At 33.3% G+C, this 19,477-nt stretch overlaps 1 protein-coding gene across 1 annotated transcript; it reads right to left on the bottom strand.

Moving 5' to 3' along the window:
* Positions 1–3,571: 3,571 nt before the first annotated feature.
* LOC107421181 (cysteine-rich receptor-like protein kinase 10) lies at positions 3,572–6,903 on the bottom strand. Its single transcript, XM_016030366.4, has 6 exons — positions 5,891–6,903; positions 5,292–5,572; positions 4,932–5,142; positions 4,550–4,787; positions 4,301–4,451; positions 3,572–4,143 (listed from the first exon to the last, which is right to left on the bottom strand). The coding sequence occupies exons 1-6, from the start codon at positions 6,723–6,725 to the stop codon at positions 3,778–3,780; spliced, it is 2,082 nt and encodes a 693-aa protein (XP_015885852.3). The 5' UTR covers positions 6,726–6,903; the 3' UTR covers positions 3,572–3,777.
* Positions 6,904–19,477: the final 12,574 nt, after the last annotated feature.

The following is a 19,477-nucleotide window of genomic DNA, read 5'->3' as shown; positions in this document are numbered from 1 at the left end:
TCTAGGGATAATAGAGATACCCAAAAATTTTAAAAAAAAATCTAACTAGCAACTTGATTGAATAATATTTTGAAGGCATATTAATTTTGAAAAGTAAGGGCATTTAATCGATTAATTAAATAGATGGCACTAGTAAAGGAGTAATACCAAAATTTAAAGGGAAGATTGGCTTGAGACAATATAACCAAAATTTAAATGGAAGATTGGTGTGATACAATAGAGACCAATTTCTTTTATTTGTCTATGACATCTTTCAAAATAGCCATTTTGTTTTGGAGTATGGGAGTTCTTAAAAAATGGCTTATTCCATTTTTTGCAAAATAAATTTTCAATTTTGAAAATTCTTTTTCATTATCATAATAGAAGGATAAAATTGAAGTTTGAAAGAATTTTTCAATAACTTTCTTGAAATTAATAAAAACATGAAAAACATATGATTTATGTTTAATTGGAAACAACCAAACATATTTGGTATAGTGATCAACAAAAATGACATAATAACTAAAGCCATTATGAGATTGAACTATATAAGGTCCCATACAACAGAAAGTATTAATTGAAAAGGCCTACTACTATGCAAAAAAGACATATCAAACGGAATAATTTTGTGTGGTTTATTACAGCAACAAGCATCACAATGGACTTGTTTAAAATTTGAAATTGAAAGACAGAACTTAGAGACAACATGGCATAGAACTCTATACAAAGGATGACCCAAACTTGATCGCCAGTCAGAAAGGGAGGTTTTTATTGGTTGCGAAGGCAATGGCTTTTGAGGTTTGAGAGGGCCATTCATAAATTCCTTGAATGAGTGGTCCTTGAAGCATAATTCATCCCATCTGCATGTCCATGATAGGAAAATAATTAGAGAGGAGCTCAACAGGAACATCTTTAGTTTGATATAATTTAGAAATGGATAAAGAAAAATTACATGTCATATGAGGAACGCATAATACATCTGAAGTTGTGCAAGACTAGTGTGAGTAGTAGAGAGCTTAGAAAAATTACCACTATTATTTCATCTATGCTATCATATTCAGAATGGATGGCTAAATTATAAAAATCTGTTGCAACATGGTGAGAAGCTCCAATGTCGAGTGGCCATTATGGTGGGTTAAAATTGTGGCTATAATGATTTGATAGAGATGGGTGAGGTCTTAAAATACCATGATCATCAGTATTAAAGTGTTAGGCTTGTGGAATGGAATTGTAACGTAAAGCAGCTAGGCTTTACCTTCTTGGTGTGTAGGTCCAATATTGTTTTAGGATGAACAAAACTTAGCAGAGTGTCCTTTTTTTATCACATAATTCACACTTAAATCGACCACTAGTGGAGCAACCATGAATGAGGGCATGCCAAAAGAAGATGATGTGGATGGAAAACAAGAGGGGTTTTTTTGAGGTAAAAGGACCAGAAGTTGATCGACATGTTGTATTGACGGTGATAGGTGTAGGATCAGCAGTAGTAGCAATCCGTTTCAAATATTAGTCATATTCAAAAGTTGTTCATGAAGATCTTCGTACATAACAAATGAATCTCTAGTGCAAAGAGACATATCCTTGAATTTAGAAGCAAGACCATTGATGATATATCAGACCAAGTCTTCATCACTGATCGAGGGATTTGCAAAGCGAACGGCGAGTCTGCTCCAATTTTCGAATAAAGTGGAGGCGAATGAGATAAGAAGAGATACTTCTTATGACGACCAGTGTAGGGGGTGTGAGGTATTGGTAAGCTAACCAGTGTCCTATCCAACATCAACCAAGTGTAGATTAGGGGATAATTAGATATAATAATAGTCACTCTCATAACACCAAGGCCTTTTCAGAGCAATTAACTTCATAGTTTGAAAGAACTCTAAAGTTAAGCGTGCTCAGGCGAGAGCAATCCTAGAATGGGTGATCCCTTTGAAAGTTCTGAACCAAAAACCCCACATTGAGTGTGAACAATATCGACAAAGAATGACAGGTTTACCAATGGAGGCAGGGTGTTACAAATGGTATCAGAGCTTGTACCCAGGAAAAAATGTGCTAGCAAGGATGCTAGACCTAAGGGAGTGGATTTTGATGAGAAATGTGGGCGGGTGAGAAGCACTGGTAGGCTACTTAGTATCTAATCCCATATTGCTCGTGTGCAAATGAGAGAATGATTAAAGTAATAACAGTCACTCTCATAATACCGAGGACTTTTTAAAGTGATTGGCTTCAGATTCAAAAGAACTCCTAAGTTAAGAATGCTTAGGCGAGAATAATCCTAAGATGGATGACCTTCTAGGATGTTTTGAATAAAAAATCTCATACCAAGTGCAACAGGTTGCTAAAAATTTAGAGTAATTGAGACCAAAAATAAGAAATCCCATAACAAGTGCGGTGAGGCGCGACATTTCTAGAGCAATAATGGGAAAAAGAGCATTAAGAAGAAATTTATCTTGTTTAACCTAAAAAATGTAGTTAGGATTAGGCCCAACAAATCAATATAGAAGAAGTATCTTTAACAATCTCATACCAAGTGCAGTGAGGTGCGACACTTCTAGAGCAATAAAGGCCAAAATAGCATTAAGAAGAAATTTATCTTGTCAAACCCAAAAAATGTAGTTGGGTTTAGGCCTAACAGATCGTGCTAGAAGAAGTATCTTCAACAATGGTGGGTAAAGGACATGGTCAAGATCCATCCACATAGCAATACAAGTCTTATGCAATTAGTAATGAATCAAACTAAGCACTCCAACAGATATAAACGATATCCATCAATTTCAGAAAAGCTAATAAGTGGTATCCATCAATTTCAAAGCAGTTTGAGAGGCAACATTAAGAGTAATAAGAGTATGATCAATTAGTAGTGAATCAAACTAAACACTCCAAGTGATATAAGCGATATCCATCAATTTAAGAAAAGCTAATAAGTGGCATCCATCAATTTCAGATCAACTTGAGAGGCAACATTAAGAGTAATAAGAGTCTGATCAACAAGACTAGGGTCATTCTGAACAGTGATTTAAGAATGAGGTGAGGCTTAATAGCTCACGCTAGAAGAAGTATCTTCAACACTGGTAGATAGAGGACATGGTCAAGATCCATCTACATATCCATAAAAGTTGTATGCAGCCAGTAGAGAACCAAACTGAACATTCCAAAGGAAATAAGTGGTATCCTTCAATTTCAAAGCAACTACTAAGTAGTATCCATCAATTTCATATCAACTTTAGAAGCAACATTAAGAATAATAAGAGTCTAACCAGTAAAACTAGGGTCATTCTGAACAGTGATTTAAGATTGAGGTGTGGACAGGATGTCAACAGAGATTTTGTCGGCCATAATTTCAAAGCAACTACTAAGTAGTATCCATCAATTTCATATCAGCTTTAGAAGCAACATTAAGAATAATAAGAGTCCAACCAGTAAAACTAAGGTCATTCTGAACAGTGATTTAAGATTGAGGTGTGGATAGGATGTCAACAGAGATTTTGTCGGCCATGAAGAAAACGAGAGAAAAGAAAAAAAAAAAACAAAAGAGGTAAAATCTCATTAGAGATTAGAGCTCTGAAACCATGTAAAAGTATTAGGGAATTTGGATAAAGTTGCTTCATTCGTAGCAAACAAATACACATATACAAACTAATTACAATTTGTCATAAAGTACACACAAACAGATACAACAAAGGCTAAGTACAACATTAATTCAAGATAAGTACACATTATAAACTATATCCCATTAGAGGGTTAATGATATGTGTTAATAAAAACTTCGTAACATGTTGCATATGAAATCTCACATAACTATCGAGGGTAGGGATCAGAAAATGAAGCCTCGTTTATGGATGGTTGGACAGAAGCAGCTCTTTTGGTTCTAGAATGATCATCAAATCCTGTGGCCTTGGAATTGTAATATGATGATACCAATGATATATTGTCTGATTCAATTGCACTATCCAAGAAAAATGCTGGTCGTGAGGGTAATGGAAGAGTGATAGAATTGCTATTAAGCATTAGAACAACCGTATTCATTGCTGGCCTGTTGGTTGGATTTTCTTGGACACATAACAATGCTATGTGAATGCATCTCATTATCTCACTTGTTGAACCACCATTCATCATGCCATCTACAACATTTGTAGCTAAGCCCTCCCTCCAATTTCTCCACACCTAAATTAGTCAATTATTGTTCAACGTGAAAAAGAAAGGTAATAATGTAAGTATCTTATTATTATTTTATTTGAGAATTTGATACTAATGTATATTTCCTACCCTTACATTTGCAATTTTGGTAAAATAAAAAGGTAACAGAGATTGTATTACTTACATAGCTTAGCAAGTCTTTTACATTCTCTCCTTGATGGAAATTATTATTTTTTTGTCCATTTATAATCTCCAAAATTAACACTCCAAAACTGTAAACATCAGATTTAACTGAAAAATGCCCATTCATTGCATACTCGGGAGCCATGTAACCACTATAAAAAAAAAAAAATGAAAAGGTTAACTTATAGTTGCTTGGAATTTGAGCTTGTATTCTATGAAAGCAAGAAAGCATGGTTAGATATGCACTTACTAGGTCCCCACAATTCGACTTGTATTGTCTTGAGTTTGATCAACTAAGAATAACCTTGCCATGCCAAAGTCTGAAATCTTAGGATTCATTTCTGCATCTAACAAGATGTTACTAGCTTTAAGATCACAATGAATAATTCTAAGACGAGAATCTTCATGAAGGTAAAGGAGCCCTCGAGCGATGCCTCCTATAATTTTGTATCGTGTTTGCCAATCCAAATTTGCTCGCTTGAGCGGATCTATATTAGTTTTGAACACATTGTTAAAACCAAGTAAATATGCAAAGGTCTAAACCCCCTTGTGAAAGGGTAAGATGATATTGCATAAATGAAGTGCAAAAATAGAAACAAGTTTTAGGAACAAAAGCAGAAATGTATGAGTACCAAATATGAAATGATCGAGACTCGCATTTGGAACAAATTCATAAACAAGAAGCTTTTCATTTCCATCAAGGCAAAAACCTAAGAGCCTAACAAGATTTCGATGCTGAAGCTTGGCAACTAATAGAACCTCATTCTTAAATTCTAGATCTCCTTGTCCAGAGTCTCTAGACAACCTTTTTACCGCTATATATTGGCCATTGGAAAGTTTACCCTGAAGATATATAGTACATCACAAAAAGAATAGAACTTGAAAAGAAAGAGATCAAGGGAATTAATACTATTCAGTCAAATTGGAGATTAGCTTGTTGTCAATTTATTATAAAGAAGAAGCATCCATTTATGTTACCCTTATATCCTTACCCTGTAAACAGGACCAAATCCTCCCTGTCCAAGTTTATTTGCAGCAGAAAAGTTATCTGTGGCGACTCTGATTATGTTGAAACCATATTGCAGGGAATCCGCAGTTGCAATTTCATCTGCCGTTTCAAGTTCTGTGTGACTTGACCGCCCAAATAAATTAGTATGTCTAGCTTTGCCTTTTCTCTGTCTTAAATAGGCGCAGACAGAGATCACTAATACCACAGAAACAACAATTGGCACAACTATAAATATAATAGTCTCAGATGTATTACTTTTCTTTCCTGCAGGGATATTGGAGTAACTTTTATATTAGGAGGGTAAGATAACAAACTTTTAGATAAATAAAATATCGATTTCATTTAGGAGTGAAGAAAAAATTAAAAATAAAAATAAAAATAAAAAATCAGCCGTATAAAAATACTTCACTATATTCCCTTTAGAAATTTTCACTACAGCCTCTCGCTTGAATTTTTGTTTTTTTCTCGATTGGAAAAAATTAATTTATACTATATATTACTATAAGATTTAGCTATTAGAAAAACCAGTGCCCAAACACCTATAATCAAAATGGTGGATGTATGTATATATTAGTAATATACCTTGGGTAGGACTAGGAGGGATATTGGCGGATGCTGGGGGAGGAGTTGGTGATGGTAGTGGTGGTTTGCCAGTGCCACCAGTACTAATGTTACTTGGTTCATAGAATATGTATTCCTCAAACCTAATGTAACAGCTGGGGCTATAAACTCTTCCACCTTTTTTCCCATCGCAACAGGTTGGAATATATTCGATAGCCCAATTCAAGCAATTGGTACAATCTTGCAGGGACAAATCTGGGGTGCACTGCACAAGTGCATATATCGTTTGAAAGTTGGACTTTGCATTTCCTGTTGCATATTTCCGAAGAGAACCACCAGCTGCCGCTTCATTTTTCAGTTCAGCCATTAAGTTCGTGAGCACTTCCTTAAAGTCAGCAACGTAATTGGAAGATACGTTTCCGAGATTCCACATGTAGAAACTTGGAGCATGTTCCTCGACTCCAGATATGAAGCGATTTGAGTAGCGTAGCATGCATTGGTCGTACCATCCAATTGCCTCTTTCCTATTTGGACAAACCTCGGTTAGAAGATGTGTAGAGTTGCTGAGGCAACTACGGCAAGCTTCCGGCTTAACGTCTCCTCTACAAAGTCCGATTGCCTGAACTTGATCGGAGTTCTGGCCATAAGAGGAATTGTAAAATCCATAGTCAATAGAAGTGTTTGAGGGGAGGATGGAGAGGAGGCGATTGAGATTTGTTTGGTAGGCACTGTTATCGGTGTAGTTAGTACCTTGACAGAAGTGGTATAAAAAGTTTGGCTGAGCAATGGTCTGAGTTACGGCAACTACCAATATGTAACAATCAATTACGTAAAATGAATTACTCGAAGAAACCATTGCTGCTTCTTGTTATTGGCGTCTACTGGAAAACCTCTATATATTGATGTATATACATACATATATTGTGTAAAAAGCTAATCAAAGAATCTTTTTACGGGTTGAAAACAGGGCCACAAAGCTTGTTCTTCTCTCAACTTGGAAATTGGTTACCACCTTAGAAATATCCAAAGTTGGAAAAGTCGACGTTTTTTATTTCGTAAACGTTGGTTGCAGAAACAGCTTTAATTCGTGGAAAATATGGTGCGGTTCATTTGTATATTTGGTCAAGTACGTGTTGAAAATATAGGTCTTAGACTCTAAAATGCTATAGTGGCAGCTAGCCCCAAGACTTTGGACTCAACTCTAATTTTGGAGAAAATCTTCTATGACACGGTGGTCCCACTCCATCTAATTTATTGCCATCTGTTGAAATATTTAGCATGTGTCTTTTTCATATTAAATTATCCAGTTCATCATTTTTTTTAATTTTTATTTTTTTAAATTTTGAGAAAGAAAAACTTTAAAAATTTACTTGCACAAGCGTGCTGTAAGAACGACTTTCCTTCATCATCTTTGACATTCTGGCTTCCAAACCCTCCTCCTCCATGTGCTTTTCCATTGTTACTTAGATCTAGAGCTTGAAAGTATCTCTTTCTTCCATGGTCATTTCACAGGTCAATTCAACCCCAAACCAAAAAGGTATTTACTTAAGAGAAAAAAAAAAAAAAAAAAAAAAAACCAAAACGCACATCGAAGACCCACACTTTCTGTTCTATGATATTCTTCTATAGTCCTCTCGCAAAGGTGGTCTTAGAACTTAGGCCTGTATTATCTTATTCTTCCACAAACCTACCACCAAGATTTAAAAAATCGAAAATAATCTTGATATTTCTTCGATATATCCTTTTTTTTCATAGGGTAGAAACGAAACTTAAGCTCCAAATGGAAATGGGATAAAATTTTCATAATATCCGTCGAAATTTTTGAAATTTTTTTATAATTTCTACGGAAATTTCCATCAAAATATCTGCATCAAATTCTTAACAATTTGGTTAAAAAATCTATAATTTTCATGGAAATTTTTGATATTTCCATGAAATTTCCACTGAAATGTTGAAAATATGGATGAGACTTTTTAAATTTTTTTGATTTTTTTTAAAGAATTTATAAATATTATTGATATTTAGTAAAAAAAAAATTATCAGATTAACTTTATTGATAATTTTTTTACCCTTTAATTATCTTTTAAATATTTAGTTATATAAACAAAATAGAATGAATTAATTTAAATAACATTAATAAGTTTTATTTATTAAATATTAATAAAGCAAAAATACAAAGCTTGCGGATTATATTTTTTAACTTAGCAAATCTTATTGCCGGGAATATTTTTTTTTATAAATATGGGTAAATAGATGACGAAACATATACATGTGAAATAATAATGTTTGTTTGAAAATATATATATATATATATATATTCCTGACAATTCATAAGTTTTTGGTTTTTTTTTTTTTTAATAATTTTGAAGAAGAAAATCTAGTAGTGGTGATTAATTTCAGAGGTTTATGAGAGAGCCAACTAGAATTACTAGTGCTTTAGCTTCATTAGATGGTACACATTTACAATTTGAGACTTTTAGTAGTCACTCTAGCTCAAGTGGTGATGAAGATAACTTTAATAAATTATCTAAATTAGAAGTTAAAAAAGGTAGTGACCAAAGGGAATCACCAAGCCCATTTACTGATTAACAATATTACACACATGCAACACAAGATGAAGATTATAAAAGCAGAGATGCAAGTCAAGGAATCGGTGCTATTGGAAAATACTATATACGTAAAAAGAAATATATAATGGAGATGTCACAACAAGAAAATTATTTGATTTTTATGAAATTTGAATCAATAAAGGTTGGAAATTATTTTCATAACCCTTATTCAATTAATATTATGAAATGTTATAACATAGCGACTCATAGGTACCATTTCAAACTCAACCATCAGAAAGTAGTAGTTATGCATATAGTCAACGAATAATGCAATATCCATATGGTTGGCATATTAATAATTATGTTCAAAATTATCGGGGAGATACATCTTTTCATAACAACTTCTCAAATTTCAAAAGTAAAATGAGGAAGAGATCGATGATTTTCAACCATCCAGAAGTTCTATGTAGTATTGAGATGACATTTATGAAATACAATGTAATTGTAATAATCTTATTATATATTTTAGTTAATAAATAATTTTATCAAATATGTATTTTTGATATATTTTTATTATTAATAATTTATCTATGGTAATTAATACTTATTATAAATCAATTAACTAAGAAGAATATAACATCTATTCAATATTTTAGCAAGTTTTATAATCAATTTGATAACTAATAGATGAAAAAAGCTAATTTTAAAGTTTCCATATAAATTCTTATTTTTTAAAATAAATTTCCATAATCTTTTATAATTTTTTATCGATATTCAATATTTTTTTATATTTCCATAAAAAATTTTATATTTTGAACTCTCTATATTTTTGTCGATATAGATTTTTTAAACCTTGCCGACCATAAACAACCTTTCTCTTCCTCTTGTTATTTCCAGATGAGGTCGATTAGCTTGAGACTATACCAACCCACGAGCAAAACTCTTCTTTGCTTTTGGTTTTGGTATCGCTAAATAAATCCTCCATGTTTTTTTTTATTAATTATTATTATTTTGATAAATAACCTTCCATGCTTGTTATATATATATATATATATATAAAGGATAATAAAATAAAAACGATAAGTCCAGTACCAGTAAGGTTTTCTTGCAGCGTGTGCAAGTGAATTTTTTAAAATTTTCTTCTACATAAAAAAAATTAATGAACTGGATAATTGTAAAATTACATGGCAATTATTTTGAAATATTGAATAAATTTTAACAGATGGTGATAAATTAGCTGGAGTGGCACCATCTAATGTGGTACCACAGTATCATAGAAGATTTTCTCCTCATGGAAGATTTTAAAATTTATTCTATGTTTCAAAATAATGATGAGCTGGATAATTTAATATGAAAAAAACACATGCTAAATATCTCAACAGATGGCAATAAACTAGATGGAGTGGTACCATCTAATGTGGTACCACCGTGTCATAGAAGATTTTCTCCTAATTTTGGGTTTATTGTGGTATTTTTGACTTTCCTACTTTTGCAATTTAGGCAATTTACTTTCAAAAGTTGCAATTTAAACATTCAATTTATAATTTGTTACAACTTACGTTTAATTTTACTTTTAATTAATCGAATTTCATAGCTGTTTCGCCTGCAAGTTGTGTGACAAGTATTAAACCATATTAAATTTTAAATCAGAACGTACCAAAGTATAAAATTTTAATATTTGATGGTATTAAAATGTAATGAATCTGTTACATAAAAGTCATGCACGTTTCAAATTATAACAAATTGCAAATTAACAGCCTAAATTGTGATTTTTAAATGTTGAAAACCTAAATTGTAAAGTTATAAAAACTAAAGGTATTAAAATGTAATTATTCTAACCTCCTCAGTGTATATACATAGATATATCATATTATTTGCATTTTAGCCAAGAAAAAAGAAAAAAAGTTAGATCTCAAAACTTCAATTTTCAAACACTGTCAGTCATCAAACTATTTTTAGTTTAACTTCGAGCCATTTTTGTAGCATAGGATGCATTACTGCAATAAGAAAACAACAAATTTATTTATAAAAAAAAAAAAAAAGATCCACGTAACATCCACCTTTCAATTTAGGTGTCAGGACCCTTTCAGGCTTACTTATCGGAATATTAGAAAGGGCCACGACTAGGGGAAACCCCAATTAAAACTCTACAAAAATTCTGACCGCATCTCCTATCTAAACTAGACTTTCCTAAATATTTTCTGTACATAAAACTCACGTAAAAAATATACATCTGCTTTGTTCCTTCCACTTTATCATAAGTTTCCACAAATTTGTAGGATTTCAATAACAATAGCATAATAATATAAATATGAGCAATAATTAATAAACTACAAATATCTTTATATATATCAAGATCCCTTATGAAGCTTACCACCTGAACCCCATGATTGTTGCAACTCTTCCCAAAATTTTATTCAACATAGGAGATACATACTAACTCATGGCCACCTACACTTTCCACTTACTATAATGTCACAATTTTACGTCACTTCGTGACTATGCCCAACACATACCCAACACATAAATACAGATATACAGATAATCAAAATAAAAATAATAGTGAGAGATAAAGACAACCTAGGTTCTAGACCCTAAACCATACAGTTAAGAATCGATAAATTATAAGACAACTTTAAACAAACTAAATTACATTTAAAATGCATATATGCAAATAATACTTTAAATTCAACGGTTGAGGTCTTAATGCTAACTCCAATAACATCACCACTATCTAGAACCTACGTAAATATTTATGTATTTTTTTTTTCATAGTTATAAATATATACATTGCCTATCAAAGAATTTAGATGACATGCCCGTAGGTTAATATATATGTCCAAAGACTATGACACCTGCCCGAACACTGAAGTACCTATCCGAAGACTAGATCTCTTGCCGAAGACTACAATACTTGTCTGAAAGCTAATAAACCTATTCGAATGCTAAATTACCTGTTCAAAGGCTAAAACACCTATTATGACTACGATACCTGCTTGAAAGTTAAAACACCTGCTCGAAGGCTGTGATATTTTCCCTAAGGCTGAAGTACCTACTTGAAGGCTAGTACTCCTACCTCGATACCTACCTAATGGCTAAAGTACCTATCCAAAGGCTATATCTTTTTCCCGTAGACAACAATACCAGCCCAATACATCTATTGGAAGGCTAACAGTATATGTCCGAAGACTAATACACTTGTCCATAGGCTACGATACATACTCGAAGGCTACGATATCTACCTAAAGGCTGCAATACCTATTCAAAGGCTAATACACTTGCTCGAAAACTATTATACCTGCCCGAAGGCTAAGACACATGTCCGAAGGCTACGATACCTGTCCAAATCCTACCATACCTGCCCGAAGTCAAGTACTTTGCTGGAAGGCTATAATATCTACCAAGAGGCTAATACACCTGCTCGAAGGCTACGATACCTACCCAAAGATTGTAATTTTTAGGACTCGTCCAAGATCCCTCACCGAAACCTTAGACAAGCCCTAATCTCAGGGAAACTCTACCGAATCCTCCAATAGAAAATCCAATAGAACCTCCCCTAAAGGTTGGACTTACCACAAATTCCTTGCACTGAAAACACATTTCTACATACACCACCTTATTCCTCCCACTTTACTACAATTTAATTCCACCATAATCAGTACTTCCATAAATTAAACATGGAACTAATGCAGTATTTAATAAAATATATCCAATATAGTATACAGAGCATCATAGGGTACAATTAAGTATGAAAGTTATACAACAAAGGATAGAAAGAAATATTACAAATAGAAATAAATAAAAAGAAAGAGAACTCCTCGAAACACAACAGCAACGAAGGTTAAGCTCGCTCTGGACAAACGTCTATCAATCTTTGTATCTAGGGGAACGGATTTAAAAATATGAAATGCTAATTATCTCAGTGAGTGATCCAATCTACTATATAATTTTAATAGTAATAATAATCATAGTACACTTGATTAATTAAGAATAATTAAATAAATAGATAATAATTAATTGAAAATAATATTTTCGCTCAAAACCGTCACCATTTACTCTGTTGGAAAGGTTTCCCTTTTAAAACATTTTTATAAAATCCAATATTTTGTGCCCCAAAAATCAAGAAATAATTAATTAAATAATAATTAAATAATCCAAATACAAATAAAATATAATAAAATAAATTTAAAATATTTGCATTAGAGAAATGTAACATAAAAGTGAGATTCAATATATAATTCATAAAATTTGATTTAATAATCCAATACAAACAGTGTCAATAACATAAATTAAATAATTACAAAAAACCATGTAAAATAAGTGGTAAAAATATTATAAAATTCATTTTGAAGTATTCAATCGATCTATATAATAAAAATATGGCAAGATGAATTTTAAAAACATTGATTTAAAATAATTGACATAAAATATGAATAGACACATTTTAGAAAATACTAATTGGAAATAGGTGATAAAAAAAATTAAATACATTTAATTTAAATGCGGCTTTAAAACTTTAGGATTTGAAATTTATATCTGAAAAATAATACTTGATGCACCACACTATATACCAGTGATGCCCTACAATATCCAGCGTCCCGAGCACCGTCCGACGGGAAGTTAAAGAGAGAAACTTGCATACGGTCGCTTCAACATCCCTATAGCACCGCAGCTTAAACCGTCATCACAACCATGGAGGGGGGCAGCTTATGTGCACTATCAAACTTGCCTGCCCTCGATCCAATGGTAACTCACGGGAGACATTACAACTTGTACGCTCATCCACATATACAATACAGAACACCAGTACTGTATGAGTGCGTCTAAAACAAATAACCAAATTATTTTAAAAATACAAGTTTTTTCCAAAACTCAACGTGGGAATAATACCACTTTTTAAATTCACAATCCCACATTTTTCTTCAATATCACCAACATAAATCCATCATTATTATATATATAATTTTTCCCAAAGCATAAAATCAATCAAATAATATTTCAAGTGCATAAATATATATTTTGAAGGCACCATAAGTTAAACCAATATTTTTCTTGAAATCTTTAAAATCAAATCATGCCAAAAATAATATTAAAATTCATGTAGAATTCAAGTATAATTCGTTTAATGAAACACATTGATCGTAATAAATTCAATTAAATTACAATAATAATAATCAAGGATTTCTTTAATAATCGAAACCTTAATTTAGCATCAATATGTGTATATATATATATATATAAAAGAAATCACCAAAATTAAGAATACAAATTTACTACAATTATAAATAAATTCCACCACATGAACATATTTTCTAAATATTAAATTAACACAAAATAAATATAACTAATCATCCAAAAATAGTTTTAAAGGTGGGTCACTCATCTCGAGCATGCAATTCAATCAAGATCCTCCATAGGAATGATTCCACAATCCACACGTGCTTCTAAAATATCAACATTACCCAAAATCGATTAAATTAATATTTTAATAGGATAAATTATACAGGTGTACCGGGGGATTTAATACAAACGATATCCAAAATTGGCAAATGATATACCAATCGAAGCTTATGACACGAGGATAATGAATTGAGTCTTACTTCCCGGAGATCGGATCCGTGGTGGCCGGAATCTAGCCGAAAAGATTTCGGGTTTAATGTGCTCAAATCTCACAATCCATCGAGAGTTGAGGGAAAATGACATCAGAAATGGATTCAGGGGGCTCAAATTAGTGGGGAAGGATAGGAGATGTCATCGGAAACTCACCGGAGATGGGTTTTCCGATGAGCCATTGTGGTCATCGGGTTCTACCATCACCGGCGATGCATCCGGTAACCATTCACCATAAAAATTAGTGGGGAGCAAGATTTGGTTATGGGTAATCCAAAGGGACCAGCGGTGAGTCAAACAGAATCTGGTTTGGGAGGAATCTATGGTGGAAGGTAGCGGCGCTACTGCCGGAAATCTGCCCGTTCCAGGCTCGTCGATGGTCAGTTGGCAGTGAAATTTTGGGGATTGGCCGATTTTCAGGTGGGCTTGAAGGTTGTCTGGCGCATGTACTGTTCTAATGGTCAGACAGTAGTCGGATGGTGGTGGCCAATGGTGGTTTCTCTCACCTCACTCTCTCTCCTCTTTCACTTTCCTCCCTCCCCTGCCCCACCACCCATTTTGGCCAATTAAAATGCCACCTGTAGGTGCCACTGTGCACTCATGGAATTGGATGAAAACTTGACACATGGCGACACTGTTCACATACACACAAATCAATTAATAGTAACCGCTGTCTCGGAGAAATTTCTCGAATCCCTAACTTTCAAACCACATGTCCAAATTAGACGTGCCGCTAGTCTACGAACTCATATCGATGAGTACTTCACAATCATACATGATTCAAAGCTCAATTCTACAGGAATAAAAAGTCAACTTTGACACCTTCGGATAATTCGGACCTCAACTTGTTTTGCTCATAACTCTCAAACCATAGCTCTGTTTTCGACGTACTACTAGTCTATAGACTCATGTCGATGTGTACTTCGCAACGGTGCCTCGATCAACCTGAAATTTTATCCAAATAAAAAGTCAAAATTGGACCCTCTTGGTTAATGATGGTCAAACCCAATCAACTTCGGTCAATATGCAAAAATTCCGGTATAATATGGGATGGGCTGTTATAGTAATACCTGCCCGAAGACTAATACAACTACCTCAAGGCTATGATACTCAATTGAAGGGTAATACACCTACTTGAATAGTTATGATACCTACTTGAAGACTAAAATACCTGTGTGAAGACTATTACTCCTGTCCAAAGGTGCAATACCTGCCCTAAGGCTAATATATCTGCCCCGAAGCTATGATACCCGCTCAAGGCTAAATACCTGCCTAAAGGCTAACACACTTACCGGAAGGCTATGATACTTACGGGAAGGCTGTAATACCTACCAAAAAGCTAATGCATCTATCCAAAATCTACAATACCTACTTGGAGGTTGTAATGCCTGCTTAAAGGCTAACACATTTGCCCAAAGGCTACAATAACTGCCTGAAGGCTAAGGTACTTGATGTACAATATGACATACAAAGGTGCAATCCCATGATGTCGATCGATTATAGATATATAACTATAGTATAGCAAAATGTGGTTGTCTATGATAGCCATCTAACCCGTTAATTTTATAGGTAATAGAAATACAATACTAAACCATTCATGAGTCAAACCAGGTTATGACCCTAGTATGGCATGGTAGACCTTACATATAACAAATTATATATACATGTATATATTGGAAGAACCCCTGATGCACCATATGATATGACAGTATTACCATGTGATGCTTGGTGTCCTAAACACCACTTGATAGATGGAGGGAGAGCAGAACTTGCACACAACCCCATTAACGTCTTAATGGTGCCGATGCTAATTGACCTGCTATCCTATGATCAAAGGGGGGTAGCTAATGTCGTCATAGTATAAATACCTATCTACCCTCGCTCACCTTAATGCCAATAAGAATGGCTAAACTTGCCATCATTCGACCATGGGGAAGGTGACTGATGCTATCACCGTAAAATACCTATCTACTCTCACTCATTGTAACTCATAAAGGATGGATAAATATAACCTACATGCTAATCCATAAACATAACAGTATAGAACACAAGCACGGTATGGTACATCTACAGATTAACTAGTCACATAAAAATATATAATTACGAAAATGTCAACTACTTATAATTACATTTTAAAACTGTAATTAAAGATTATAAACAAATAAATAAACAAATATTTTTGAAAACCCAAAATATAATTTTAACGAAATATAATAAGTTAACATCGTTCTAATATTAAATATTTTTACAACTTTTAATTATTTTAGCTTAGCCAAGATAAATAAATCAATTATTAATAATAAATAATCTTACAAAAATCATATGCACAATTATATACACATATAAATATATAAAGGTATGCGAACAAATTTTAATATGCATCAGCATCTAAACCCTTTTGGAATTTTATGAGATACTCAATTAATCACAATTTGTTTAATAATACATTTAAAACCTAATTTAATAATAAATAAATAAATAATAAAAATACTTATTTATTTTACTTCAAAATGAAATTTAAAAAAAAAAAAATTTGTCACTTATAGTACTGACATTTATCCATCCTTGCTCTACTGCAGGTGTCAAAACCAATCTAGGATCCCTTTTCAGAATCCTGGATAAGCCTTGATCCCAGGAAAAACCCTATCGAACCATCCTACAAAAAATCTAGCATCATCTCTTCTAAAGGTTGAGCATGCCCCAAAAATTACATGCATGAAAACACACTTCTATACAATACCATCTTATCCCTCCTACCTTACTACAATCGATTCCACAAGTTTTCAGGGCTTCCAAAAAAATGGTACAGATATATAGATAGGAGGAATAACTTAGTAATAACAAAATTACATTTCTATTTCGTGTCCGTCCATAGCACCCACTTAGTGTCGTACTACATTTCATATCATTTTAAGAATTTGCCAATGTGCAATGTAGATAGGAGGGCAATAAAACAACAATATTATTATTAATAATAATAATAGCACAACTTGCCCGAAGGCTACCACACTTACCCAAGGGCTAACATACTTGCCCAAGGTTTGTAAATTTACCCAAAAGCTAACATACTTGCTCGAAGTCTTACAAACTTTCTCGAAGGCTTACACACTTGCCCGAAGGCTTCCACACCTAAGGGCTATTATACTTGTCCGATGGCTATCGTTTCTGGCCGTAGGCTATGATACTTATCCGAAGGCTACCGTATAATAATTGAGAATAATAATAATAAAAATAATAATAACGATAATGATGATAATAATAATAATAATAACAACAAGTAATAATGAGAATAATAATAATGAATAAATAAATAGATACTAATAATAATGACAATACTGATAACAATTATAATAATCTCAATAATTAATAATAACAATTATGATAATAAATGACAACAATTTTAATGGTAAACACCATTGATAATAAAAATAGTAATAACAATAATATAACAATGATAATAAAAATAATAATAATAAATAGTGGAAATAACAATAAAAATAATTATAATAAATAATAGTGACAATTACATTAACAATAATATTAATAGTAACGATATTAATAATAATGCTAATAATAATAATAAAGGCAAATAAAGGTAGTATTAGAAATTCAAGTCCTAAATAGATGAGGTAATATAAAATAAAATAAAATTTATAAATTTATAAATATACTACGAAATATGCACACTAGTATTGGAGGTGTACGATACCATATAACATTCTACGTGATCCATAATATCAACTGTGCCGGTACCCTGCTACCAATACAGCTCCGGGTGGTAGTCTATAATAGTCGTCCAATCCTCTGGACTTGTAGACAATATCGTTATGAGGCTAGGCTATTCATGGACCGAATATGATCGTTGCCCCGTACGGTGTAGTATATACAAACATAACATAGTATATCTATATATGTATATGTATATTTATATATATATATATATATATGAAAAGGATACTTGATGCACAATACTATATACCAGTGATATCAGACTGTGCCCGACATCCTGAGTACTACCTGATGGGAGGTTAAAGAGAGAAACTTGTAAACGGTTACCTTGGCATCCCAATGGGACCAATGCATATATCAATTATCCTGGCTATGGAGGGAGGCGGCGTATGCTCATTGTACAATACTTGCCAACCCTCAGGTCTATGGCATCCCACAAGATGACCATATAAAGTTGCGCGCTAATAATGGATACAATACAGAATACCAATACTATATGGTGCATTTAAAACTATAACAACTTGACGCACCACACTATATACTAAAGGTGTCAGGTGGTAGCCAGCGTCCCAAGTACCATTCTGATCGGGAGGTTAAAGAGAGAAATTTGCAAATGGTTGCCTTGGCATCCCAATAGCATCGATGCTTATAACAATCATCCTAACCATAGAAAAGGCGGTTGGCTTTACCGTCATCGTAAAAAAAAGCTTTACCGTTGCGGTGTGCGGGGACCTTTGCCAGCCGGTCGGCCACCAAATGTGGTCTAATATGTGTAAGCAATGGGTGGCTAGAAATTCAACAATTCCAGCCAACCCGAGAGAGATAGAGAGAGAGAGAGAGGGCCCATTGTAGGGGGAGAAGAGAGAGAGAGAGAGAGAGAGAGAGAGAGAAAGAAAAAGTAAAAAAGAAAAAGAAAACGATCTTTTATTAAATATGACATGTGTCCCTCTCTCGTTGTACACATGGCATCTTTCTAATGTGACCTTTGGCATTTTTGCTACCAAATAAAGTTAGTCCCGAAACATAGAAACAACTTTATAGACTCGTAACTTTTCAACCGTAGGTCTAAATTAAGCATGCTGTTAGTCTACGGACTCATATCGACGAGCACTTTTATATGAAACATGGGTCAATGCCAAAATCTATGTAAATAAAATGTCAACTTCAGACACGTCGATCAGTTCAGATCGCACTTTGTTTTGACCATAACTTTATACTCTTAGCTCCGATTTTTCGTACTACTAGTCTACGAACTCATGTCAACAAGTACTTTACTATGGTACCTCGGCCAACACAAAATTCGTCCCATAGTAAAAAGGTCATTCATGGAGCCCATTTGGTTAACCCTGATCAATCTTGGTCAAACTTGGTCAAAAAATTCCAACTTGGGGCATTTTTCTGTAGTTAGAGTGTTACAATAGGATCCAATACAAGTTCCAGTGAGTGCCTAACATAGACCAAAAACATTATTTAAATATTATGTTAGTTCTTCAAGGGTTTTGGAATACACTAAATAATTAAAAATGTATTTCCACTACTTCAGGTTCCTAGAGTTGGACTACGAGAGAGTAAAGCTATGCAGTAACCCCGATTGGCCTACTACCTGAAATTTAGGGTTTCTTCTAATTACACTTAATTTTATGAAATTAGGAACTCCATTAACTTCTAGTAGCTACTGTGAACCTATATGCAATTATTTTGTTATGGGGAACTTCTAACA

This window comes from Ziziphus jujuba, chromosome 1 (genome assembly GCF_031755915.1).
Source record: "Ziziphus jujuba cultivar Dongzao chromosome 1, ASM3175591v1".
Lineage (NCBI taxonomy): Eukaryota > Viridiplantae > Streptophyta > Magnoliopsida > Rosales > Rhamnaceae > Ziziphus > Ziziphus jujuba.
Note: the sequence above shows the minus strand (reverse complement) of the source record. Positions and strands in the feature narration are given on the sequence as shown.